The sequence below is a fragment of the Taudactylus pleione genome, unplaced genomic scaffold (assembly GCF_031769625.1).
Source record: "Taudactylus pleione unplaced genomic scaffold, aTauple2 ptg000351l, whole genome shotgun sequence".
NCBI lineage: Eukaryota > Metazoa > Chordata > Amphibia > Anura > Myobatrachidae > Taudactylus > Taudactylus pleione.
In genome coordinates, this window is record NW_028284752.1 from 30,993 (window position 1) to 58,210 (window position 27,218).

Sequence of the window (27,218 nt, forward strand, 5' to 3'; positions counted from 1 at the left end):
ACACAACTGTGGCTGAAATGATTGGTTCGTTTGGGCCCCCACAAAACAAGCTGGCAATTAATCTGTCCCTGCACAAACTGGCTCTACGGAGGCAAGAAGTCGTCCTCATCCTCCTCATCCACAGATTCCTCACCCTCTTCAGTGTTATGTACATCCTCATCCTCACAGAGTATTAATTCGTCCCTGCTGGAACCACAGGTCCCTCTGTACGTTCTGGAGGCTGGTCTCCCTGGAAGAGTTGATCATTCATTTTATGAACATCATCTTCTCCACATTTTGTGGAAGCAACCTCCTACGCCTTTCGCTAACAAGGTTCCCGGCTGCACTAAACACTCTTTCGGAGTACACACTGGAGGGGGGGCAACTCAGGTAAAATAGAGCCAGTTTGTACAGGGACCTCCAAATTGCTTCTTTTTCCTGCCAGTACAGGTACGGACTGTCTGACATGCCTACTTGGATGCTGTCACCGATGTAATCCTTTAACAGACAGACGCACGCTTGTCGCTGCTGCTTTGAGGATTCAAGTGCGGCTACAGCCCACACAATTCACAAAGACAGAAAAAAAAAAAGAATATTTTTATTGTTTGTGGAGCACACTTTGAGGGTTACACCACCCTCTAACAGACAGACGCACGCTTGTCGCTGCTGCTTTGAGGATGCAAGTGCGGCTACAGCCCACACAATTCACAAAGACAGAAAAAAGAAGAAGAATATTTTTATTCTTTGTGTAGCACACTTTGAGGGTGTCACCACCCTTTAACAGACAGACGCACGCTTGTCGCTGCTGCTTTAAGCATGCAGGTGCGGCTACAGCCCACACATTTCACAAAGACCGAAAAAAAAAGAACAATATTTTAATTGTTTGTGTAGCACACTTTGAGGGTGTCACCACCCTTTAACAGACAGACGCACGCTTGTCGCTGCTGCTTTAAGGATGCAGGTGCGGCTACAGCCCACACAATTCACAAAGACCGAAAAAAAAGAACAATATTTTAATTGTTTGTGTAGAACACTTTGAGGGTGTCACCACCCTTTAACAGACAGACGCACGCTTGTCGCTGCTGCTTTAAGGATGCAGGTGCGGCTACAGCCCACACATTTCACAAAGACCGAAAAAAAAGAACAATATTTTAATTGTTTGTGTAGAACACTTTGAGGGTGTCACCACCCTTTAACAGACAGACGCACGCTTGTCGCTGCTGCTTTAAGGATGCAGGTGCGGCTACAGCCCACACAATTCACATAGACAGATAAAAGAAGAAGAATATTTTTATTGTTTGTGTAGCACACTTTGAGGGTGTCACCACCCTTTAACAGACAGACGCACGCTTGTCGCTGCTGCTTTGAGGATGCAAGTGTGGCTACATCGCACACAAGTCACAAACACATTAAAACATTTTTTTAGATTTTTTGGAGCACTTTGAGAGTTACAACACCCTTTAACAGACAGACGCACGCTTGTCGCTGCTGCTTTGAGGATGCAGGTGGAATCTAGACGGGATTTGGAACCGAGGACACACTACCTCCATCAATTGTCTAAATCCCACTGCACTAATGTCGGATACCGGACGCACGTCTAACACCAACATAGCAGTCAAGGCCTCAGTTATACGTTTTGCTTCAGGATGACTGCTGTCGTACTTCATCCTCATCGCTAGGGACTGTTGGAGGGTCAATTGTTTAGTAAAAGTAGTGATGTTCCTACTTCCTCTCTGGGATGATGAACAACTCCCAGCAGCAGCAACAGCACTAGTAGGAAGTGGTTCTTGATCTTTCCCTATTTTATTTTTATCAGAGAAAGTTTGGTCCTCCATTTATGTTATATTGATATATATACGTGCGGCTAAAGCGCACAAAAACACAGAAAATATTTTTTTATTTTTGCTGGAGAGTAGTGCACTTTGTGGGTTACACCACCCTTTAAGAAATGAGCCAGCCGGCTCTTTACTTATGGGACACAGGCGCACGCTTGGCGCTGCTCCTTTGTTGATGCACGTGCAGCCACAGTGCACACAAGTCACAAACACAGAAAATATATATTTTTTTGGTTTGGAGTGTACTTTGGGGGTTACAGAACCCTTTAACGGTCAAGCCAGCCGGCCCTTTACTTATGACACAGGCGCACGCTTGGCACTACTTTGTTGATGCACGTGCGGCTACTGCGCACACAATTCACAAACACAGAAAATAATTTTTTTTTTGGTTTGGACTGGAGTGTACTTTCGGGGGTTACAGCACCCTTTAACGGTCAAGCCAGCCGGCCCTTTACTTATGACACAGGCGCACACTTGGCACTACTTTGTTGATGCACGTGCGGCTACTGCGCACACAATTCACAAACACAGAAAATAATTTTTTTTCGGTTTGGACTGGAGTGTACTTTGGGGGTTACAGCACCCTTTAACGGTCAAGCCAGCTGGCCCTTTACTTATGACACAGGCGCACGCTTGGCACTACTTTGTTGATGCACATGCGGCTACTGCGCACACAATTCACAAACACAGAAAATAATTTTTTTTTTGGTTTGAACTGGAGTGTACTTTGGGGGTTACAGCACCCTTTAACGGTCAAGCCAGCCGGCCCTTTACTTATGACACAGGCGCACGCTTGGCACTACTTTGTTGATGCACGTGCGGCTACTGCGCACACAATTCACAAACACAGAAAATAATTTTTTTTTTGGTTTGGACTGGAGTGTACTTTCGGGGGTTACAGCACCCTTAACGGTCAAGCCAGCCGGCCCTTTACTTATGACACAGGCGCACGCTTGGCACTACTTTGTTGATGCACGTACGGCTACTGCGCACACAATTCACAAACACAGAAAATAATTTTTTTTTTGGTTTGGACTGGAGTGTACTTTCGGGGGTTACAGCACCCTTAACGGTCAAGCCAGCCGGCCCTTTACTTATGACACAGGCGCACGCTTGGCACTACTTTGTTGATGCACGTGCGGCTACTGCGCACACAATTCACAAACACAGAAAATTATTTTTTTTTGGTTTGGACTGGAGTGTACTTTCGGGGGTTACAGCACCCTTTAACGGTCAAGCCAGCCGGCCCTTTACTTATGACACAGGCGCACGCTTGGCACTACTTTGTTGATGCATGTGCGGCTACTGCGCACACAATTCACAAACACAGAAAATATATTATTTTTTTAGCACTTGGGGGGAGCACCCCTGATGGACAGAGCACCCCCTGGACAACACTACAGCACCTCTTTAGGACTGGGACACTGCACAGGACTTTGGAGTGGACACAGCCCCTATGGAGAACTGACTGCACAACACAGTCCAGCCAGCCCCTATGGACTTTGAAGTAGTGGACACAGCCCCTATTAACAACAGCAGCACAGCACAACACAGCCAGCCCCTATGGACTTTGAAGTAGTGGACAACAGCAGCACTACACTACACTACACTACACAGCCCTAACTCCCACCCTCCCTCTTCACTGTCCACAGCCGAGTGAGAAAATGGCGCCGACGTGGGTACCTTATATAGGATCCAAAACCCGCGAGACTCGGAAGGCGGGATGATGACGTTTTGCCTCGATTTCAGATCCGAGTCAGGCGGGAAAAGTCGAGCCTGATTCGGATCGGACTCGGATCGGGGGGGCTCGGGGGGGTTCGGATTTCAGAAATCCGAACCCGCTCACCCCTAATATATATATATGTTTTTCTGGCCTTAGCAGATTGAAGGGTTACTAGTGGGCTGGTGTATGTGCAGTGAAGCATGTTTGGGGCCTCACTGCTTAGGTGCTAGCAACTGAGGGTGGCTTGGAGCAGGTTATGTTAGAGAACAGGAGTAACAATTTCTCTATTACTACTTCCTTGTGCCTCTGCCTGTGTAATCACTCATACGTATATAATATATGTAGCAGGCCTCTAAGGATGAGTTACATCCATAACACACATCTGGGGTCCTCAGACCCTTTTCTTACTACATGGTCTATTTACAGAACGTTCTCCCTTCCTCTTCCTCACTTCTTTCTTCTCCAAGTGATAGTTTGTTTTTGTTTGTTTTTTTGCAGGAAACCGAAGAAATTCTCAAGAAAATGGTGGGGAGCTAAGTTTCAAAAGTGAGTAATAAACAGGGTCTAATCCCTTCTTATTTCAAATTACATTGAAGTGCTGGATAGTGGAGAGCTACTTGACATTTTGCAATGATTTATAGAATTTATAAAAGATAACTTGTTTGAGGGATCATTGATCTCTCCATGAAACTAGGGGTTTGTTGATTCGGGTCTGGGCCCCTTGTGCTAGCTGTATGGACTAGAGTGTGAATGATTCTGGGTGGCTAATAATGCTGTTCCTCATGCCAGTTACTAGTAGCAGTAGAAGACTGATGCTAAAAAATGGTTAGGAGAATAGGTATTGAGAACAGGTGCAGGCTAGCAGAATAGCCCATGGTTGTAGCAGAGTTAAGGATATTACAGGCAGACTGCAGTACACTGGAACTGGGGGCCAGGAGCACAGCTGAGGCAGGCTACAATGCTGTGAAGCAATATTGGGTAGGTTTTCTGGATAGCTCTGGAGCAGAATGCTGTGAAGCAAATACTGGAACAGGTTTGCTGGAACACACTGAGGCTGATTGCTGAGAAGCAAATACTGAAGCAGGTTTGCTGGAACACACTGAGGCAGAATTCTGTAAAACAAATCTGGAGCAAGTACTGAACCAGGAGTCAGGGTACTGATCTTCTGAGATGTTGTGCTGGCAATGAGCAGTCAGCAGTTCCTGGTTTAAATAGGGCACCTATACAACTGATTGGCTGTATGAATCATGTGATCAGAGTTGATGGAGACTGGTTTGTCAGAGCAGATCATGTAATAACGTCCAAGATGGCAGTGCCATGATGAAGAACAGCAGGAACTGCACATTTATAGATGAGTGACCACAGGAGTGCCGAAGGTAACCTAGAGCCCGATGTGTGACACTGCAACAGCTGCTCTTGGTCTCTCACACAAATGTAAAACACACCCCATAATATGCATGGAGGTGACATACTCTAGCTCATAGGTGTAGTTGACTGGATTTGTTGCTAAATATAACGGGTACAAGTCAGTTACTATCAATAAAATAAGCATGTTTCATATTAAAATTTATCGACTACCTCCCCTGATATTTTGGAGGGGTTGAGAGTTTACAAGTTGAATTATCATGCCAACAAGGCAGATTCAATTAGCTGCAAACTAGTTCACGTGACTTTCACTGCAGCATAAACCTGTGGCTGCAACGTTTTGCTTTTCATTTTGAAAATTACGTTAGATTAATGTGGGTTTCACAGGGAGAAATCATGACTTTTAGTTCACACCTCCATACTTGTAAAAGTCCTTATTTTAATGTAAAAATGTCAGGAGACTGAGCAGTACAGATGTGCCCTCATACACTGTTCATCAAGTCGCGTCAAATAGCCACTTGGTGCGCCAAGTCTTGGGTGCTCTGAGCGTCTTTCTTACTTTAAATGTGCAAGTTAGTTGCATAAATAAAACAATGGAGAGCGACAAAACTACATTGCTAGCTTACACTGATTTGACATTTGTACATCTGCGTGCAACTAAGTCTGAATATGTGTAAAAAGGACTTTGATGTGAGCACTCGTGTCTTTTTCTCACGCCAAGTTCCGTTTGGCTAATGCCACAGCCTAGCGTCTCTAATACACGGTTAGTGGCTTTTCGCTGTGTCTGGGATGCGTATAAGAATCAAAATTCAATGAAAAGTATGGTATGCTATTCCCCTTGGAGTGTCACAGTCTTGCACCATAATGCATATAGATGCTTTGCCAGGTTATGGCCTAGAATCGTCCGTTACCTACCGCTGCACCAACTTCCCCTGACCATGTGCGGTCAGACATCTGGTACAGCGGCGGGTGATGAGCTGAGGATTATGCCTTAGGTGCATTTTTGTCTGGGCTTGCTCTGTGATTTGGCTTCTGTGGTTTCCTTCATGGACACAGCCATGACAGTCTGTATCATCTGACTGACCCTCCATCCAATGGAAGCTTGGTTGTTGTCAGCTGACGCTGTCCTCCAATGATCTCCTACCTCAGGGTATATAACTAGGCTCCGGACAGCAGGAAGTTCCCTGTGCAATGTTGTTGCTACTTGTGTCTACTTGCCATCACTACATTCCAGGTTCCTTTGACGTTATACCCTCGAGTCTCCAAGTGCCATCTCCTTGTGCAGCAGTGCACCAGAACACCTTGCCTGTGTGCTTTACAAGTGCCATCTCCTTGTGCAGCAGTGCGTCAGAACGCCCTGCCTGTGTGCTTTTGCAAGTACCATCTCCTTGTGCAGTAGTGCGTTAGAAAACCTTGCCTGTGTGCTTTACAAGTGCCATCTCCTTGTGCATTAATGCGTCAGAAAACCTTGCCTGTGTGTTTTACAAGTGCCATCTCCTTGTGCAGTAGTGTGCCAGAACACATTGCCTGTGTGTTTTACAAGTATGCTCTCCTGGTGCAGCAGTGCGTCAGTACATCTTGCCTGCGTGCAACCTCAAGTGCCCACTCCTAGTGCAGCAGTGCTTTTTTCTGAAGTATATCACTCGGGCCATCATTTGTTTTGTCTCTATTCCCACGGATATCGAATACCTGACAAAAGGACCGCTACCTGCCTTCTAGGTGCAGCTTAAACCCTGTGACCGGATGGCTTCCAGCCCGGACACCCGATCACATGTTGGGGTTTCGATCCCCACTAAACCTTGGGGTATCAGGGATTCCCGCTTACCGTCAGTGACCGCCTGTCACTGACTCCGCCCACTGTGCTGTGGGCGTGTAACGATGCTGCCACCACCGAGCTCCTCCTGTCGGCACTCGGAAACCGCTTTCGAACACCCAGGCTCCTACCTCGGTACCTGGAGCTGCTGCCTTATGCGTTTGACTAGCTGCGGCCACCCCCGATTGGTGTCGGCTGATTCCTCCTGATCCCTCACAATGGACCAGGCCTGCACGGTAGCTGGCAGAGGGCTTGAACTTGGAGACGCGAAGCTCCTACCAGAACAGCCGGAGAACGGAATAGCATTTGGCGCAATGCTGTTGGTTGCAGGATTTAGATGCAATCGTAGTAAAGGCAAGATGTTTATTGCTCAAAGTCTTGAAAAAGACCTTCCTTCAAGTTGAAGGGGTACATCCGTATACAGGAATCTTAACAGCAGTTCTTCTTCACAAAGGATAAACAGGGTTGTACACATACAGGCTCACAGGCCTTATTTTTATATCATTCTTACACACAATATCACAGGGAGTAAATCTGCCCAGTGTTCCTCTCAACCTATCATGCTTCCTCACATACTATAATTTAACCACATATTACATTTCAAAAGAGTCACCCAATTTCCTCCTTTCTAATCTACCACCCAAACCTAAACACAAACTGATTTATCATACATTATAACTGTCTCCTAAAATGTTGATATAACATTTCACAGGAAATACTGTAGTAAATGACATTCATCCTTCCCAATGGAAGTATCTATCAGTTTGGAATTTCCAACCTTAGCACATCTTGGGGCCTATTCATTAACACTAAAATAACGTTTTTAAGGACATTTTCCTTAATTAATGTTATTTCAGTATTCATGTAGAGACTTAACACAGGAGATATCACTGATATCTCCTTGTTAAGTCCCCCTGCATTAATTTCCACACTCCCCGTATGGGGATATGGAAATTATGGTATTCATCAAATTCCGAAAGTTATGTATTTTTGGATTTTGATGGTTTTATTATACGCCACTCTGAGGTGGCGTATAGCGGGTTATACTTACCTGCTTTCAGTTGGGCATGTCTTCCTCCATCGCTCTGGACTCCTCTGGCTCCGTCTGCTATGCTGTCATGTGTTCTCCCCAGCAGAACACAATAAAGTTTAGAGAAAAAAAACTTTTTTTGTTTCCTAAACAGTTTTTTTTTTCTAAACTTTATTGTGTTTTGCTGGGAGACCACATGACAGCATAGCAGACGGAGGCAGAGGCGAGCAGGTAAGTCAGGGACGGGGGGGAGGTAATCGGAGGGAGGGCAGGTGAGCGGGGGGAGCAGGGGGACACACACAAAATTACCACCGCTGTAGGCAGTGCTGCACATGCGCTGGCTATACGAATGTAACAGCGCATGCGCAGCACAGATTCCAGCTGCGGTAAGTCAGAGTAGATAGGGATAACTATCTATTTCCCGAAAAGCTGTCATCGCAAAAATGACAGCTTTTCGGAATAGATAGTTATGGGGAGGAGGAATGATGAATTCCTCCGGTAATTAGGTAGAACTCCATGCGAGTTCTAAACCCAATTACCTCCAGAGAAAGTTTAGGTATGATGAATAGGCCCCTTAGTGACATCCAAAAGGGGCTTTCAAAGGAAGTGCTGTAAACAAAGGGTTTAGCCATATGACACTATTCACACAGAAACCTTCCAGCCAGGTCTCACCTAGAGTTCACTGACTACAACAGGTCTTTCTATTCATCAGACCTCCTGCTAGGAGATGACAATCAGCATCTAATTTCCTGCAGCCCCAGAAGCTTGTCATGTTTTATACTGGCATATCCTAGAAGTGCATTTTCTTTACAAAATATACATGTAAAATCATACATTGTAAATACATTCACATTTCATGTCTGTGCACAGCATCAGACTTTGCACCCTGCAGCACTGGATCCCAGGACCTGCTGTCATAGCTCAGTGCTGCACATACCATTTTAAATGTGTTTTTATTTTTAAACACTCGGTGCCTAGTGCAGAGTACACAGTTACAATGGGTGCCTGGCGCCTTTTGTCCTTTTAAAAATGGCGCCACAGCATGGGGGTTAACCCCTTCAGTGCCGTAGCCGCCATTATACACGTGGGGCCGGCCTCCGGCCACAAACCCATATACCACTTGGAGTGGTCACTGGTGAACACCTCCCAGCAGGTTAGACTCCGCACCTTGGGTCAGATCTCGCCAACATCTGATATTTGTGGATGAGGAGCTCTTACATACAGGCCCCTCGCCTCCGATTCCTCCCTCAACCCCAGACTTCAGCTTTCAACCCCTCAGTAGAGGTTCCCTTAGTGCCAAGCCTGACATGCTAGGTGTATGAGGACACATCTGTACCTATGGTACACCCCTCCTGATGAATAGTAATTCATTTACAAGTGTATAAATGGTAAAATGTGGGCAATAAAGACACTTTCTCTAAAAAGCAGAGAAATGGGCTGAATGATGGAGGACGTGTATGTTGCTGTGTTGTGTTGATGGCCATTGCAGATGGGAGTTGCCAGTGTTTCTCCCAAATATTTTACAAACTTGTATATACACATTTATAACTCACATTAGATACATTTACATGTATTCCAAAATACTCTATTCACTTTTATTGACTAACAAACACAGACTGGCTGTTATTTTTAATTCATTAATAAAAGTTGTAAAATTCAACTATGTGTCACCTTATAACAGCCTCCAATGCTTTGCTTATAGCCTCTAACAGCCTCCTACACTATCCTTATGGTCACCTGCTCTCATATTTGACACTTTTTTGGGGTTCAGGTTTATTTCCCATCTCTTTCATGCACTTTATATAATTCACACATTGCAGAATGAATGTGTTATACCAGCGTGATGCACGTCACTTGCCATTTAAATTGAATTCAGCAAGATATTCCTCCTTTTTTGTGAAAAATTACCACAATATGTGCAGATTAATCGAGACACACAGTACAAAACTCACAGCTAATTGAACCTGTCCCTATGAATCCCACTGTTTCTTAAGCTGAGTACACACTAGACGACGAAATGTACCCGGCCGACGGAACAACATATTGTGTGGTTCATACACACCAAACGATCTGCTGAATGACCGCACAATATGTCTTTCTCTCACCACATAAAATGCATGGGTTCATCACTCAGATCTTCAGATTGAGCAGCATGTACGCAAGAGCTGAAGATGCGACCGACAACCATACAGCAGTGCGTATAGTGCAGTGTTTCTCAAACTCGGTCCTCAGGACCCCACACAGGTCATGTTTTGCAGGTCACCCAGCAGGTGCACAGGTGTACTCATTACTCACAGAAACCTTTTAAAGATCCACAGGTGGAGCTAATTATTTCACTTGTGATTCTGTGAGGATACCTGCAAAACATGCACTGTTTGGGGTCCTGAGGACAGAGGGCCTGATTCAGAGCCGCTCGTAAGCGGCCGCTCGTTCGTTCGGAATGATGTTTGCACATCTGCGCATGCGTACGGTTTTTAATACGCATGCGCGAACCAGTCAGTGCGGCCGAAAATCTTTTGTTCGCTATATAGCGAGTGCCTGCTATTTTGAGTGACAGAATGAGGCGTATGTGGGTGGTAACAGGGGAAGGTGCTTGAAAATGGGGAGTGGAGATCCGAACGCAGGCGTGCTTAAAGGTCAAAGCGGGCTTTTTATGGGTGTGCATAATTAATACAGCAGCGTCATTGACCACGTCACTTGGTTGTTTTATAGTCAGAACTGCTCGCAATATAGCGGTAGGAAAAACCAACCACAAGAATAGCGAGCAGTTCATACGCTGTTCGATGTACTCGATTAATCTAATAAATAGCGGACATGACGTATGGTGCGAGCGGCCAGGGGGCGTATTTTTCAAATAAACGAGCGCATGTTTTGTTCGCTCGTTCAGACATGGAGGCGGCAACAGACCGCAAGGAGCGAACGGTTCATTTGAATAGCCGCCCCCTTTTTCTGAACGAGCGAGCGCCAATTGCGATCAGCTCTGAATCAGGCCCAGAGTTTGAGAACCTGTGGTATAGTGCATACACACTGGACAATTTGAACTATTTGTTGTTCCGATCCATCGAAAATGGGCAAATTGTTTAAAAATAACTCTAGTATGTACCTAGCTTTAGAATCTGGGGGGTATATATTTACTAAAGTTCGGGTTTACAGAAGTGGAGGTGTTATCCATAGCAACCAATCAGATTCTAGCTATTATCTTCTAGAAGGTGCTAAATAAATGATAAGCAGAATCTGGATTGGTTGCTATGGACCCACACTATAGTAAATATAACCCTGGGTCACTGGGCTTAGCCCAATCTAGAATTATGACACCTTTAACAAAAATTGTCTAGATCTAAGTGCAGGTCTCATGATCCATCTGCAATTTAGAGGAAGGGAAGTATATACTGTAATTTCCAGACTGTCCATCACTGTATATTGTATTGTGGATTATCCTTTGTGATGAAAATTATGAACACTTGCTAAATAAAATACATCACACTCTGTCTATCTAGTAAATGTGAAGTACAAAGAAAACCCCCATATCCTGTCAGAGGGATGAGGAGAAAGAGCAGTGATAGTTATACCTCAGTTTAGAAATAAAATGCAGTATATAAACACAGCAGCGCTAGCACAAAGTCACATACAATGCAGATACAACCTTTAGTTGTAATGGGCTCTGAATCAACTACTCAAAACACTAGCAGAGTTGATTGATAGGATATAGAGCATTATATACCTGGCCCCTGGGGAGAGGTATACAGGGAGATCCCAACACCTCCTGAGACCAAACCGTTTTCACAGAGCACTGAACGTGGTCAGGGAGCATCTCAAATACAGAGGTTGGCGGAGCGACCCAGGTGGGCGACACTTCCATAGCCTGAGTCAGGGAAGGGGCTGCCGGTATGAGAGCTTACCTCCCCTATGCTGCACAACCAATCGGGACACTGGCCTCCCAGCAACAGAATGCATCTGAAGCTTGTCCCCGGCACCAGGCAATATGGCCCCGGTGGTCTAGTTTGGGAGTGGACAAAACCGGGCCCTCACTGCAGCAGCTTCCAATGCATCTCCCACGCTGGAAGCAAGGACTTCCCAGTGTCCTCCGCTTGCAGTCCAGGTCACAGCATCGCAGCTAGCAAGCTCCGCCACGACCCTGCCGAAATCACCAGACCACACAGGTTACTGGCATTGCGGTGCCAGCGGGGGTAGATGGAGTGGCAGCACAGGTGTCTTACAAGAGTCTTGGAGAAAAAACTTAAAACAAAACTTGGGACTACCTCAGTCCCGTCTGTTATAATGGTGCGTCTCCTGCCACACCAAATGAAAAAACTGAATGCCTGTGGCTGGGGGTGGGGTATATATGGAGGAGGACCCAGTGCATCCTGGGACCGGAAGGCATTGACTGTTTGGTGCCTGGTTTCGTCCAAACCACATATTCCCCAAGGCAGTTCATGTGGACCCTATGGATACTGAAGAAGAAAAAGCAGATTTCTAAATAGATCCAGCAAACTAGCAGATCTCATAGATTAGATACATACACACTACAGAAAGTAAGACTGCTGGGAGAGAGGATTTGCAGTTGGAAGAGGAATACATTAACATGTATGTAGCAGGTAGATTCAGGTGACAACTGGAGATATACAGTAAGTGCTTTAAAACAAATGGGCTTTCATTTCACAAAAGGTACAGCCAGTGCACAGCAGCACAAATGACAACTCAGGAACATAGCAATATAGCTTCACAGCAGAACAGTAATATGGAAAGTCAGGGTATGCCGCATCCAATACACAGAGCACTGCCAAAGGTGCACTCCCATCTGAATGCACCACTCAAGCAGGTTTATATACCTGAACTCCCCAAATTGAAGAAAGGGTGTGGTTCTTTCCTGAAGCATAGAAAGTTAACCCTTTATTCAAATTTGGGAGATTTCCACCCTGCTACAATGTAACTCATAATGAAAGCAGGTTGGTGGTTCTATTGCAGTGGTTCTCAAACTCAGGACCTGATTCAGACCCGGTCGCTATTTGCGGCCGCTCGCTGTCTAAAAGGGGCTGGATATTTAAATCATACGCTCGCACTGTGTCGCGTAAAGCTACCCACTATTAGCGAGCGGCGGCACTATGCGCTCGCACCTGTATAAAGATGCCAGGCGTCATCTCCGGCAGTTGTAGGATTAATCGGGAACATCGAGAGCCATCAGAGCTGCTCACAGCACTTGTGGTAGCCTTTTTCCACCACAACATTGCGAGCAGTTCAGGCTAAAATACAACCCAGTCGTGTGTAATGACGCTACTTTGCTAATTATGCACACCCACTAAACTCCGTTCTGATGGTCGGGCACGCCTGCGTTCGCACATCCACACTCCCGTTCACAAGCACCTTCCCCTGTTACCACCCACAAACAGCACAATCTGTCACTCAAAATAGCGGCCCGACTACGGGCTACGGGCGAGCACTTTCCTATTGCACTGACTGGTTCGCGCACACTCATTGCGAATTATGCGCATGCGCAGATTGCGAAAAATTGTTCAAGGCGAGCGAGCGCAGTATAGCGTTCGGGTCTGAATCAGGCCCTCAGCCCTCAGGACCCCAAACAGTTCATGTTTTCCAGGTCACCTAGCAGGTGCACAGGTGTATTCAAACAAAATCCAGAGGTGGAGCTAATTATTTTACTTGTGAGGCGACCTGGAATACATGCACTGTTTTGGGTTCTGAGGGCCGAGTTTGTGAACCGGTGTTCTACTGCAAAGATGTCCCTTAATACAGAGGTTCCCAAACACCACCAATACAGATCAGGTTTTAACGATATGCATGCTTGAGCCCAGATGGTTAAATTAAATTGATTGAGGTGCTAATTAAATCACCTGTTCTCAGGCATAGATATCCTTAAATCCTGGACTGTAATGGCACAGTTTGGGAAACTCTGCCTTAATGCATAACTATTGTGGAGTCCGGGGCTGGGAAAATATCTTGGTAGTGCCTCAAAATTAATGTTTCTTGGCATAAAAGTCTAAATGTACATTATTATCCATTACAGATTTGCCAACTACTGCTCCTGCATGAATGGAGGAAAAACATACAATCTATAAAGTAAGTACACAGTCAGGCAGCACCAGATTAAGGCTTGTGGGGGCCCCAGAGCAACTAACCTGTGGGGATCCCATCAATAAATATGCACAGGCTCACGCAGCGAGTACTACAGTATGTTGCTTACCTTGTCTCCGACCTCTCCACTGACAGACAAGGTTGCAGCATACCAGACATGACCTAGTACACTGCCAGGGGGATACACAGGATATTGAGTGGGGGGTTATATATAGAGAGAGATACAGAGAGAAGGTGAACAAGAGACGAAGGGACAGGGAGGGAGAATGAAAGAGAGAGGGAAGTAGAGAGAGGGGAGAGAGAGAAAGGGAGAGGGAGCAGGGAGAGAGGGAGGAGACAGAGGAAGAGGGAGGGTGGACAGAAAAGGAGGAGGAGGGGAAGGGAGAGCACAAGAGAGACGGGGGAGAGAGAGTGGGATGGAGGGGAGAGAGAGAAAGGGAGAAGGAGGAGACAGAGGAAGAGGGAGGAATAGAGAGTGAGAGGGAGGGAAGAAGGGACAGGGAGGGAGAATGAAAGACAGAGGGAGGTAGAGAGAGGGGGGGAAAGAGATAGCGGGATGGAGGGGAGAGAGATAGCGGGATGGAGCAGGGAGAGAGGGAGGAGACAGAGGTAGAGGGAAGTTGGACAGAAAAGGAGGAGGAGGAGGAAAAGAGATGGGGCGGAGTGAGAGGGAGGGGAAGGGAGAGTGTAATATACACTTAAAATTTTTAGAACTGAAGTTGCGTGGTGTGCTGAGGATTCTTTCAGTCAATTTGCTTACCAATTTGTTTGGCAGTCCTGTTCGATTGCAGTAAGGCTCCGATTCTCAAGGTATTGACTCAATTTCAAGTATCAAAGCAAATTTATTCTCAAATCCTCAAACAAGGCAATTGAATACAATGGAACAGTTTCTAGCAACATTAATATACATTACCATACATTAATACATTTCAAAAGAAACAATATAATGGACACTTTTCTGAGAATTAAATACACTTTGGTCCGAGTTATATTTATTAATCAGGTACGCAGGATACTCGACCCACCTATGAGAGCAATAAGTTAAACACAAATGGGCATACAACAACATATCCCTGTGCAATGGTTTGACTCTAACAACATTACCAACTATTTTCAGGTGCACCTGAATAAGGTATTACACTAGTCTCTAGTCCCCTCTCTCCATGCACGAGATAATTGGCCACTAGTGTTAGATCAACGTTGCCCGGGTTGGTGAATTGTTCATTAAAGGCAGGGATTAAGTAATCCTAGTGCAATACAAAGTCCTGCACGGTTTTTTAGGTAAGAACAATTAGATAGCTGTCTGGCTACCGTATTTGTAGTATATCACTTTCCCTTTCAGAAACAGCTAGGGGTCAATTGATGAAAGTCACTGAAGAGCAAGGCCGCCATCAGGGGGGGACTGCTGGGACTGGAGTCCCGGGCCCGCACACTCAGACAGTGAGGGAGGGCCCGTCCGCTCCTAACAACTAACCTCTGGGCCAGGCCCTGTAGTCCAATCAGTGTCTTGCCATGCTGCAACAGAACAGTCCCTGCCTCCCTGGATAAACTGGCCGGCTGCAGAGCTCCTCCGTTCGAACAGCCAATTTGAAGTGTCTGCGCATGTGCAGAAGCAGGGCTGTAGCGAGGACGCTCCAGCCGGCTGCCGACGCCCGTGCGGACTGAGCAGAACTCAGACGACCACCCATGAAGGTAGGTAATATAAAGTGCGGTGAGGGGGAGAAATTAATTAAATATATATGGGGTGAGGAGGAATCTTTCCTTAGGGGCTGTCTCCTCTTCTGCCCGCAGCTTCCGGATCTCCTCTCGGGGCCGTCCACGATGAAGTTTCTCCTCCAGGAGGGTGTCTTTCCGGGCAACGCTGGGGTCAGAGTCACGGTGCAGGCTCCTTCCCTTGATCCCGGCATGCATATCCTCCGCACCGGTCCTCCGTGTCTTCGGGCACTTCTCCAGACAGAAAAGTGGGGTCTTCTTGAGGCTGGGCCCTTCGGTCCTCCCAGCTGTCCTCGGCGGCTGTTTTCCCCTGGTCCTTCCTCCGGCAGCCTGGTCTGGTGCGGAGTCCACGGCGGGTCCTTCTCCTATGCCGGCAAGCAGGGACTGGCACCTCTCCACTCCGCTCTCAGGACAGCTCTGGTACGTACCGTCAGCAGTCACCAGCAGGGGAGAGCAGGTGGGTGTACGTGTGAAGGATCCGGCAGACAGGCAAAAAAATGCCGCACGGTCGTGCAGACAATCCTCAGCTCCTCCGGTGATTGCTTCTGCAGGTATCGGCTGCACTTTACCCTAACAGGGCAGCAGGTCCAGCGATCACTCTCCCCACCGCGGGGATCCTCATAGCAGCTCCCTTGTTCTTCCTGCTCCGCAGCCAGCAACTCTCTCCTTCATCAGCCATGCCAGGAACCCCTGGTCCGGTCAGAGCTGCCCTTCTTTCTCAGCAGCCGCTTCAGCCCCCCATTGGTTAGGGGCCCCTAGTGTTGCCCACCTCTAGGGCCCTCTGCCCTGCAATTTAAGGGACCAATCAATGGGGGCCCTTTTTAGCGGGCTCACTTAGTTACTAGCCAGCTGAAAATTCTGCTTCCTGGGCAGCGTCACCTACAGTTCAGCCGACAATTACAGGGCTGTGTTATCTGTATAATAAAAAATTGGGGGACCCCTAGGTGGGCACAAGTTTGGGTGTACCACACACATATATATATATATATATATATATACATTGGCTCACAGGAACATATGCCCAGGTGCCCTCCACCCTCCACACAACAAACTTGTGAATATATAAACCAGGTCCGTTGGATCTCATAGGACTTATACTTATCAATGATTCACAGTATTGGTGGCTCCTTTGCTATGACAGATTTCCTCCAAAGCTTTGTTGGAGCTAAGGAGCCACTTATAGCGTGATTTATTGATGTGAATAAGTCCTAAGAGTGACGCCTGTCCTGGTATGTGCATGTATGTATATATATATATATATATATATATATACACACACATACATACAGGATTAATCACCCTGTGGTTGCCAGGTGGGTGAGCGAGGGAGTATCCCACTCCCTCCACAGACACCGCCCCTCAGCAGACCCTCCCCCATTGTGGCTTCTACCAGCCGGCAGGGTGGTGGGGGGCCCTGTCTATTTTTTTAGTCCTGGGCCCCACAGTTTCTGATGGCAGCCCTGCTGAAGAGCAATTGCAGCAATCACTCCTGGCTACTCTCTCTGTATCTTGGCGGATGATATGGCTGTTCTTTTTACTCACTCTGCCCTTCACAATTCCTCTCAGCTGCCAAATTGGTACTGCAAATGGTATGCCCTTTTTAGAAGAGGGAGCTGTTTAGCTAAAAATTTGCAATTCCACTGTACTTAGGTTATTCTGAGGTAAAAGGGCTGTCACTGCAGGGAGCACTGCATTCCACTATACTTAGGTTATTCTGGGGTAAAAGGGCTGTCACTGCAGGGAGCACTGCATTCCACTATACTTAGGTTATTCTGAGGTAAAAGGGCTGTCACTGCAGGGAGCACTGCATTCCACTGTACTTAGGTTATTCTGGGTTAAAAGGGCTGTCACTGCAGGGAGCACTGCATTCCACTGTACTTAGGTTATTCTGGGGTAAAAAGGCTGTCACTGCAGGGAGCACTGCATTCCACTGTACTTGGGTTATTCTGAGGTAAAAGGCCTGTCACTGCAGGGAGCACTGCATTCCACTGTACTTGGGTTATTCTGAGGTAAAATGGCTGTCACCGTAGGGAGCACTGCATTCCACTGTACTTAGGTTATTCTGGGGTAAAAGGGCTGTCACTGCAGGGAGCACTGCATTCCACTGTACTTAGGTTATTCTGGGGTAAAAGGGCTATCAGTATGCATATTTACTTTTGCTGGTGTGAGTGTAACACAGTCTTGGTACAGTATACTTATTTACTTTTGCTGGTGTGCGTGTAACACAGTCTTGGTACTCTAACTATAATGCTGCACTGAGCCTTTTGTAACTCTCCTGAAGTGTCAAGGCAAAGTCTGACTGAATGGGGCTTTCTAGTTCTGTGCTAATGGGCATGCATCAGTGTATTTATAAGGTGCTGATGTGTTAATGAAGGGATCACTGACAGACCTGTTCCGTTTATTTCTCACAGCCCAGCACCCAGGACAGAGTTCCTCTCTTCAGTCCAGCCCCAGCCGTCAGTCACTCGGAATGGGAGCGTTGTGGAGGCGGCCCCCCGACGACACTGCTTCCTCCGGCAATGCCTCCTGGTTTCCTGTCAGCCCTGGTCCCAGCACTCACGTTGCGGAAGGCAGCGAATCCGCTTATCAGCTCCCGGTAAGACGCGCTCCCTTCACAGGGTTCCACTCCGCACCGCTCTCCTCAGAGGCTTCCCTCAGGCTACACACACCCAGCATTCCCTACGGCGGCGCTCTTATACTAGCGGTCGCTTGCTGGTCATTTTCCCTCTGACTGCACGCACTGCAGTGGTCAGTGGTTGCCTTCATTACTCTAGGGGGGAAAAGGGTTGTCCCCTTGGTTGCCGTTGAGCTGGTCCGCGGCTGACCGCGTGCCCATTAGTTTCCTATGTCCGGCGCGGGCTGCAGGCTCCATTCTCCCTCAATAAGGGGGTTTCTTTATGCAGTTAAACTGGACATGACTTGTACTTGGGACCACAGTATATACGAATAATAACTTGCCCTCGACTGATACAAGCAAGGCAACACACTTATGTATACATCAATCAGCCTATTTCTTTTTGTTATAAACATTGTGTAAATATATTAATTAACTTAACCTTAAAGGGCAATGCATCTTATATCATTTATTTACTGTGTACATATATGATCTTGGGTCATAAACACTTTAGGGGTATCACATTCCTCCCCGCTAGAATGATGCATTTCCCCATGCATCCGCATTTTCTAATAAATCTGAACCACTATTTATTTTGCAACAACTGTAGCAACTATAACTTTAACACAGTATTTACACATGTAACAATTTCACTTGGTTATTTGTCTTTTACAGCTTCAACGGTCAATAGCTGCCCTATGGCCTGTACCGGATGGGTAGTATTCCCTTGGTAGCTCTGGTAGACCTTCGGAGTTCAGGAACTTTGAACATGTCTTCATAAGCTATTTCAGGCTGGTCATTTTCCCTTGATTCTTCAACTGCAGGGTTAAAACGACCATGGACTACCGGCCAGTACATGCTCATCATAAGTTTCAGGGTATCACCTGGCTGTGATTCAGTTTAATTTCCTAGAACAGGTGACATTTTTTCAGGTTTAGTTTCAGGCTCTCCTCCCGAGCCTTGACAGAGTTTCAGTTGGTCTCGATGAACTAATTTTTCCAGGGACCCATTCTCTTGTCTAATTTTATAGGTCGGAATCTCGGCATTGGGGATTTCAGTGATTTTGTATAGAATGGGTTCCCATCTTGAATCCAGCTTACTGTGCCGTTGATTGTTTTTTTCCATACTTTATCTCCCACTTTTAAAGGTTTAGCATGTGCTTTCAAATTATAGTATTCCTGCTGTCGCTTCCTCTCGATTTCCATGTGTTGATCCACCAATGCTTGAGCTGTTTTTAACCGATTTTGATGCTCTTGGACCCATTCAGTCCTGGGGTATGTATCCAAACTGAGGGTTTCAGGTACATTTAATTGGAGATCAACTGGTAACTTCCCGGGTCGCCCAAAGAGCAGATAGTAAGGAGTGTATCCGGTGGTACAATGGACAGTGTTGTTATATATGTACATCAGTTCGGCCAACAAGGTGGGCCACTCTTGTTTTTGTAGTGTTGGAGCTCCATTCCCTTGGGGATGATAGGCGGTGGTTCACATTTTTTTGCATCCATATAGCACACACAGCTCCTTGAACAACTGGGATTCAAAAGCTGGGCCTTGATCTGTTAGAATTTTTGAGGGGTATCCATAAGGACGGACAAAGGCTCAACAGAAAAGTTCTGCTGTTGTTTTGGCGGATAGATCCCGAATGGGGAGAACGACTGCAAACTTGGTATAATGATCCAGCATTGTGAGGGCGTACTGGTATCCCAATCGACTTGTTTCCAGTTTTATGTGATCGATGGACACCACCTCCAGGGGTTGCCGACTGATAATGGGATGAAGAGGTGCTTTCTGGTCATGGATAGGAGGTTGGCGAGCACTGCAAATGGAGCAACTTTTACACCAACTTTCCACATCTTTCCGGAGGTTGTTCCAGTAAAATCTGGTCCGGAGATTCGCTTCGGTCTTCTGGTACCCGAAGTGGCCTGACTCATCATGGTAAGCTTTTAACACCCTGTTGACTGTTGATTTCGGCACCACAATTTGTGTGATCAGAGAGTGGGTTTTTGGATCTGTACTTTGCAGGACAATGGTATCTCCATGAATCTCTAATTTTTCTCTCTATCGCCACAATTGTACCAATTCCGGCTCTGCTACTTGTCTTTCAAACTTAGTCATGCCTTGTCGCGTGAGCATCATCCTTTTTAATCTCCGGAAGGAGGGATATTCATCTTGCCATTGTGCCCACTCATTTTAATTTTCTGTCATTCTTGGTGGAATGTTTTCTGCTGCACCTATAGTTAATGCATTCTGCTTTGAAACTCTTCCAGGTAGATTGAAGTTTGGGATTTCTATTTCTTCCCAAGGATCATCTTCTGTGAATTCTTTCGCTTCACCAGGAATTCGCGATAGGGCATCGGCATTAATGTTACTGCGGCCACTCCGATATTGAATCCGATAATTATAACGCAGGATACTCGACCCACCTATGAGAGCAATGAGTTAAACACAAATGGGCATACAACAACATATCCCTGTGCAATGGTTTGACTCTAACAACATTACCAACTATTTTCAGGTGCACCTGAATAAGGTATTACACTAGTCTCTAGTCCCCTCTCTGCATGCACGAGATAATTGGCCACTAGTGTTAGATCAACGTTGCCCGGGTTGGTGAATAGTTCATTAAAGGCAGGGATTAAGTAATCATAGTGCAATACAAAGTCCTGCACGGTTTTTTAGGTAAGAACAATTAGATAGCTGTCTGGCTACCATATTTGTAGTATATCACTTTCCCTTTCAGAAACAGCTAGGGGTCAATTGATGAAAGTCACTGAAGAGCAAGGCCGCCATCAGGGGGGGACTGCTGGGACTGGAGTCCTGGGCCCGCACACTCAGACAGTGAGGGACGGCCCGTCCGCTCCTAACAACTAACCTCTGGGCCAGGCCCTGTAGTCCAATCAGTGTCTTGCCATGCTGCAACAGAACAGTCCCTGCCTCCCTGGATAAACTGGCCGGCTGCAGAGCTCCTCCGTTCGAGCAGCCAATTTGAAGTGTCTGCGCATGTGCAGAAGCAGGGCTGTAGCGAGGACGCTCCAGCCGGCTGCCGACGCCCGTGCGGACTGAGCAGAACCCAGACGACCACCCATGAAGGTAGGTAATATAAAGTGCGGTGAGGGGGAGAAATTAATTAAATATATATGGGTGAGGAGGAATCTTTCCTTAGGGGCTGTCTCCTCTTCTGCCCGCAGCTTCCGGATCTCCTCTCGGGGCCGTCCCTGATGAAGTTTCTCCTCCAGGAGGGTGTCTTTCCGGGCAACGCTGGGGTCAGAGTCACGGTGCAGGCTCCTTCCCTTGATCCCGGCATGCATATCCTCCGCACCGGTCCTCCGTGTCTTCGGGCACTTCTCCAGACAGAAAAGTGGGGTCTTCTTGAGGCTGGGCCCTTCGGTCCTCCCAGCTGTCCTCGGCGGCTGTTTTCCCCTGGTCCTTCCTCCGGCAGCCTGGTCTGGTGCGGAGTCCACGGCGGGTCCTTCTCCTATGCCGGCAAGCAGGGACTGGCACCTCTCCACTCCGCTCTCAGGACAGCTCTGGTACGTACCGTCAGCAGTCACCAGCAGGGGAGAGCAGGTGGGTGTACGTGTGAAGGATCCGGCAGACAGGCAAAAAAATGCCGCACGGTCGTGCAGACAATCCTCAGCTCCTCCGGTGATTGCTTCTGCAGGTATCGGCTGCACTTTACCCTAACAGGGCAGCAGGTCCAGCGATCACTCTCCCCACCGCGGGGATCCTCATAGCAGCTCCCTTGTTCTTCCTGGTCCGCAGGCAGCAACTCTCTCCTTCATCAGCCATGCCAGGAACCCCTGGTCCGGTCAGAGCTGCCCTTCTTTCTCAGCAGCCGCTTCAGCCCCCCATTGGTTAGGGGCCCCTAGTGTAGCCCACCTCTAGGGCCCTCTGCCCTGCAATTTAAGGGACCAATCAATGGGGGCCCTTTTTAGCGGGCTCACTTAGTTACTAGCCAGCTGAAAATTCTGCTTCCTGGGCAGCGTCACCTACAGTTCAGCCGACAATTACAGGGCTGTGTTATCTGTATAATAAAAAATTGGGGGACCCCTAGGTGGGCACAAGTTTGGGTGTACCACACACATATATATATATATATATACATTGGCTCACAGGAACATATGCCCAGGTGCCCTCCACCCTCCACACAACAAACTTGTGAATATATAAACCAGGTCCGTTGGATCTCATAGGACTTATACTTATCAATGATTCACAGTATTGGTGGCTCCTTTGCTATGACAGATTTCCTCCAAAGCTTTGTTGGAGCTAAGGAGCCACTTATAGCGTGATTTATTGATGTGAATAAGTCCTAAGAGTGACGCCTGTCCTGGTATGTGCATGTATGTATATATATATATATATATATATATATATATACACACACACATACATACAGGATTAATCACCCTGTGGTTGCCAGGTGGGTGAGCGAGGGAGTATCCCACTCCCTCCACAGACACCGCCCCTCAGCAGACCCTCCCCCATTGTGGCTTCTACCAGCCGGCAGGGTGGTGGGGGGCCCTGTCTATTTTTTTAGTCCTGGGCCCCACAGTTTCTGATGGCAGCCCTGCTGAAGAGCAATTGCAGCAATCACTCCTGGCTACTCTCTCTGTATCTTGGCGGATGATATGGCTGTTCTTTTTACTCACTCTGCCCTTCACAATTCCTCTCAGCTGCCAAATTGGTACTGCAAATGGTATGCCCTTTTTAGAAGAGGGAGCTGTTTAGCTAAAAATTAGCAATTCCACTGTACTTAGGTTATTCTGAGGTAAAAGGGCTGTCACTGCAGGGAGCACTGCATTCCACTGTACTTAGGTTATTCTGGGTTAAAAGGGCTGTCACTGCAGGGAGCACTGCATTCCACTGTACTTAGGTTATTCTGGGGTAAAAAGGCTGTCACTGCAGGGAGCACTGCATTCCACTGTACTTGGGTTATTCTGAGGTAAAAGGCCTGTCACTGCAGGGAGCACTGCATTCCACTGTACTTGGGTTATTCTGGGGTAAAATGGCTGTCACTGTAGGGAGCACTGCATTCCACTGTACTTAGGTTATTCTGGGGTAAAAGGCCTGTCACTGCAGGGAGCACTGCATTCCACTGTACTTAGGTTATTCTGGGGTAAAAGGGCTGTCACTGCAGGGAGCACTGCATTCCACTGTACTTAGGTTATTCTGGGGTAAAAGGGCTATCAGTATGCATATTTACTTTTGCTGGTGTGAGTGTAACACAGTCTTGGTACAGTATACTTATTTACTTTTGCTGGTGTGCATGTAACACAGTCTTGGTACTCTAACTATAATGCTGCACTGAGCCTTTTGTAACTCTCCTGAAGTGTCAAGGCAAAGTCTGACTGAATGGGGCTCTCTAGTTCTGTGCTAATGGGCATGCATCAGTGTATTTATAAGGTGCTGATGTGTTAATGAAGGGATCACTGACAGACCTGTTCTGTTTATTTCTCACAGCCCAGCACCCAGGACAGAGTTCCTCTCTTCAGTCCAGCCCCAGCCGTCAGTCACTCGGAATGGGAGGGTTGTGGAGGCGGCCCCCCGACGACACTGCTTCCTCCGGCAATGCCTCCTGGTTTCCTGTCAGCCCTGGTCCCAGCACTCACGTTGCGGAAGGCAGCGAATCCGCTTATCAGCTCCCGGTAAGACGCGCTCCCTTCACAGGGTTCCACTCCGCACCGCTCTCCTCAGAGGCTTCCCTCAGGCTACACACACCCAGCATTCCCTACGGCGGCGCTCTTATACTAGCGGTCGCGTGCTGGTCATTTTCCCTCTGACTGCACGCACCGCAGTGGTCAGTGGTTGCCTTCATTACTCTAGGGGGGAAAAGGGTTGTCCCTTTGGTTGCCGTTGAGCTGGTCCGCGGCTGACCGCGTGCCCATTAGTTTCCTATGTCCGGCGCGGGCTGCAGGCTCCATTCTCCCTCAATAAGGGGGTTTCTTTATGCAGTTAAACTGGACATGACTTGTACTTGGGACCACAGTATATACGAATAATAACTTGCCCTCGACTGATACAAGCAAGGCAACACACTTATGTATACATCAATCAGCCTATTTCTTTTTGTTATAAACATTGTGTAAATATATTAATTAACTTAACCTTAAATGGCAATGCATCTTATATCATTTATTTACTGTGTACATATATGATCTTGGGTCATAAACACTTTAGGGGTATCACATTCCTCCCCGCTAGAATGATGCATTTCCCCATGCATCCGCATTTTCTAATAAATCTGAACCACTATTTATTTTGCAACAACTGTAGCAACTATAACTTTAACACAGTATTTACACATGTAACAATTTCACTTGGTTATTTGTCTTTTACAGCTTCAACGGTCAATAGCTGCCCTATGGCCTGTACCGGATGGGTAGTATTCCCTTGGTAGCTCTGGTAGACCTTCGGAGTTCAGGAACTTTGAACATGTCTTCATAAGCTATTTCAGGCTGGTCATTTTCCCTTGATTCTTCAACTGCAGGGTTAAAACGACCATGGACTACCGGCCAGTACATGCTCATCATAAGTTTCAGGGTATCACCTGGCTGTGATTCAGTTTAATTTCCTAGAACAGGTGACATTTTTTCAGGTTTAGTTTCAGGCTCTCCTCCCGAGCCTTGACAGAGTTTCAGTTGGTCTCGATGAACTAATTTTTCCAGGGACCCATTCTCTTGTCTAATTTTATAGGTCGGAATCTCGGCATTGGGGATTTCAGTGATTTTGTATAGAATGGGTTCCTATCTTGAATCCAGCTTACTGTGCTGTTGATTGTTTTTTTCCATACTTTATCTCCCACTTTTAAAGGTTTAGCATGTGCTTTCAAATTATAGTATTCCTGCTGTCGCTTCCTCTCGATTTCCATGTGTTGATCCACCAATGCCTGAGCTGTTTTTAACCGATTTTGATGCTCTTGGACCCATTCAGTCCTGGGGTATGTATCCAAACTGAGGGTTTCAGGTACATTTAATTGGAGATCAACTGGTAACTTCCCGGGTCGCCCAAAGAGCAGATAGTAAGGAGTGTATCCGGTGGTACAATGGACAGTGTTGTTATATATGTACATCAGTTCGGCCAACAAGGTGGGCCACTCTTGTTTTTGTAGTGTCGGAGCTCCATTCCCTTGGGGATGATAGGCGGTGGTTCACATTTTTTTGCATCCATATAGCACACACAGCTCCTTGAACAACTGGGATTCAAAAGCTGGGCCTTGATCTGTTAGAATTTTTGAGGGGTATCCATAAGGACGGACAAAGGCTCAACAGAAAAGTTCTGCTGTTGTTTTGGCGGATAGATCCCGAATGGGGAGAACGACTGCAAACTTGGTATAATGATCCAGCATTGTGAGGGCGTACTGGTATCCCAATCGACTTGTTTCCAGTTTTATGTGATCGATGGACACCACCTCCAGGGGTTGCCGACTGATAATGGGATGAAGAGGTGCTTTCTGGTCATGGATAGGAGGTTGGCGAGCACTGCAAATGGAGCAACTTTTACACCAACTTTCCACATCTTTCCGGAGGTTGTTCCAGTAAAATCTGGTCCGGAGATTCGCTTCGGTCTTCTGGTACCCGAAGTGGCCTGACTCATCATGGTAAGCTTTTAACTCCCTGTTGACTGTTGATTTCGGCACCACAATTCGTGTGATCAGAGAGTGGGTTTTTGGATCTGTACTTTGCAGGACAATGGTATCTCCATGAATCTCTAATTTTTCTCTCTATCGCCACAATTGTACCAATTCCGGCTCTGCTACTTGTCTTTCAAACTTAGTCATGCCTTGTCGCGTGAGCATCATCCTTTTTAATCTCCGGAAGGAGGGATATTCATCTTGCCATTGTGCCCACTCATTTTAATTTTCTGTCATTCTTGGTGGAATGTTTTCTGCTGCACCTATAGTTAATGCATTCTGCTTTGAAACTCTTCCAGGTAGATTGAAGTTTGGGATTTCTATTTCTTCCCAAGGATCATCTTCTGTGAATTCTTTCGCTTCACCAGGAATTCGCGATAGGGCATCGGCATTAATGTTACTGCGGCCACTCCGATATTGAATCCGATAATTATAATTGGCTAGACGGGAGGACTATCTTTGTTCCAAAGCTCCCAGTTTTGCAGTGGACTGATGTGCCAGGGGGTTACAGTCAGTATATGCAATGAAAGGGGTTGTAGCAAGATAATCTCAGAATTTTTCTGTGACCGCCCACACCAGAGCCAGGAATTCTAGTTTGAAGGCACTGTAATTTTCGTCGTTTCTCTCAGTTTTTCTCAAACTTCTGCTGGCATATGCTATTTTCCGTTCTCGGACATCTTTTACCTGGGATAGTACAGCACCTAATCCTTGTTTGCTGGTATCAGTGTAGAGACGAAATGGTTTACTATAGTCCGGGTACGCCAGCAGAGGGGCCTCAGTCAGAATTTTTTTAAGCTGGTCAAATGCGGCCTGTCGCTCCTCTGTCCAGGGCTGCCCATGGACTATGACTTTCTTGGATAATGCCAGAAGCTCTCATGTCATCCAACAGCTTCCGCACGGTTTGATATAAACCTGGAGCCAGTGGTCGATGCCGCTCTTTTACAGGTGGATGATCTCCAGTGATTATATCATGTTGGATCTCTGTCACCGCTCCAAGGTCAGTTGGACCCTGGCTAAAAGCCTCTGAATTTTCCCTAGCTAGGTTAAGAGCTCCCAGTCGATGTTCTTCAGAGGTGCCACTATCCCCTATTTGAAGTTCATCCCACCACGCCTTTTCAATTTTAGGTTCGACCTTGATAGAAGCCATTAATTCCTTCTGCTGGACACTAAAACTGAGGTTAACGACATCCTGAAAAGTAGTCCACATCAGTTTAGCCATAGGTTGGTTCCGGTATAATTTAACTCGGCAGTTATGAGGGTTCAGAATACGTATGGGTACTCTACCATTCTTTACAGTCACTAGAGCACTTTCTACCAAGACGTCACAACTGGCGGAAATGACACTTGGTTCAATGAAAGCCTCGTAATTCTGTCTGTTGGCAAGTTTTTCCCCACACTATGGTCTCTGAGTTTGGCTGGAGTTTGAC

The 27,218-nt window shown here is 46.8% G+C and overlaps 1 protein-coding gene across 9 annotated transcripts in view; it reads left to right on the forward strand.

Annotated features, from left to right (window-relative positions):
• LOC148508691 (uncharacterized) overlaps positions 1 to 27,218 on the forward strand; it is a 96,559-nt gene that overhangs the window by 25,268 nt on the left and 44,073 nt on the right. For 4 of the 9 annotated variants that reach the window (XM_088444186.1, XM_088444185.1, XM_088444187.1 and 1 more), the window contains exons 1-4: positions 15,181 to 15,524; positions 15,624 to 15,965; positions 17,957 to 18,141; positions 23,622 to 23,806. In XM_088444186.1, the coding sequence (XP_088300312.1) occupies positions 15,519 to 15,524; positions 15,624 to 15,965; positions 17,957 to 18,141; positions 23,622 to 23,806 (718 nt within the window). In that variant the 5' untranslated portion in view covers positions 15,181 to 15,518. Of the gene's footprint in view, positions 1 to 4,035; positions 4,084 to 13,764; positions 13,818 to 15,174; positions 15,525 to 15,623; positions 15,966 to 17,956; positions 18,142 to 20,898; positions 21,689 to 23,621; positions 23,807 to 27,218 lie in introns of those variants that run through there. The other 5 variants (XM_088444191.1, XM_088444188.1, XM_088444190.1 and 2 more) reach the window with 3 other exon arrangements.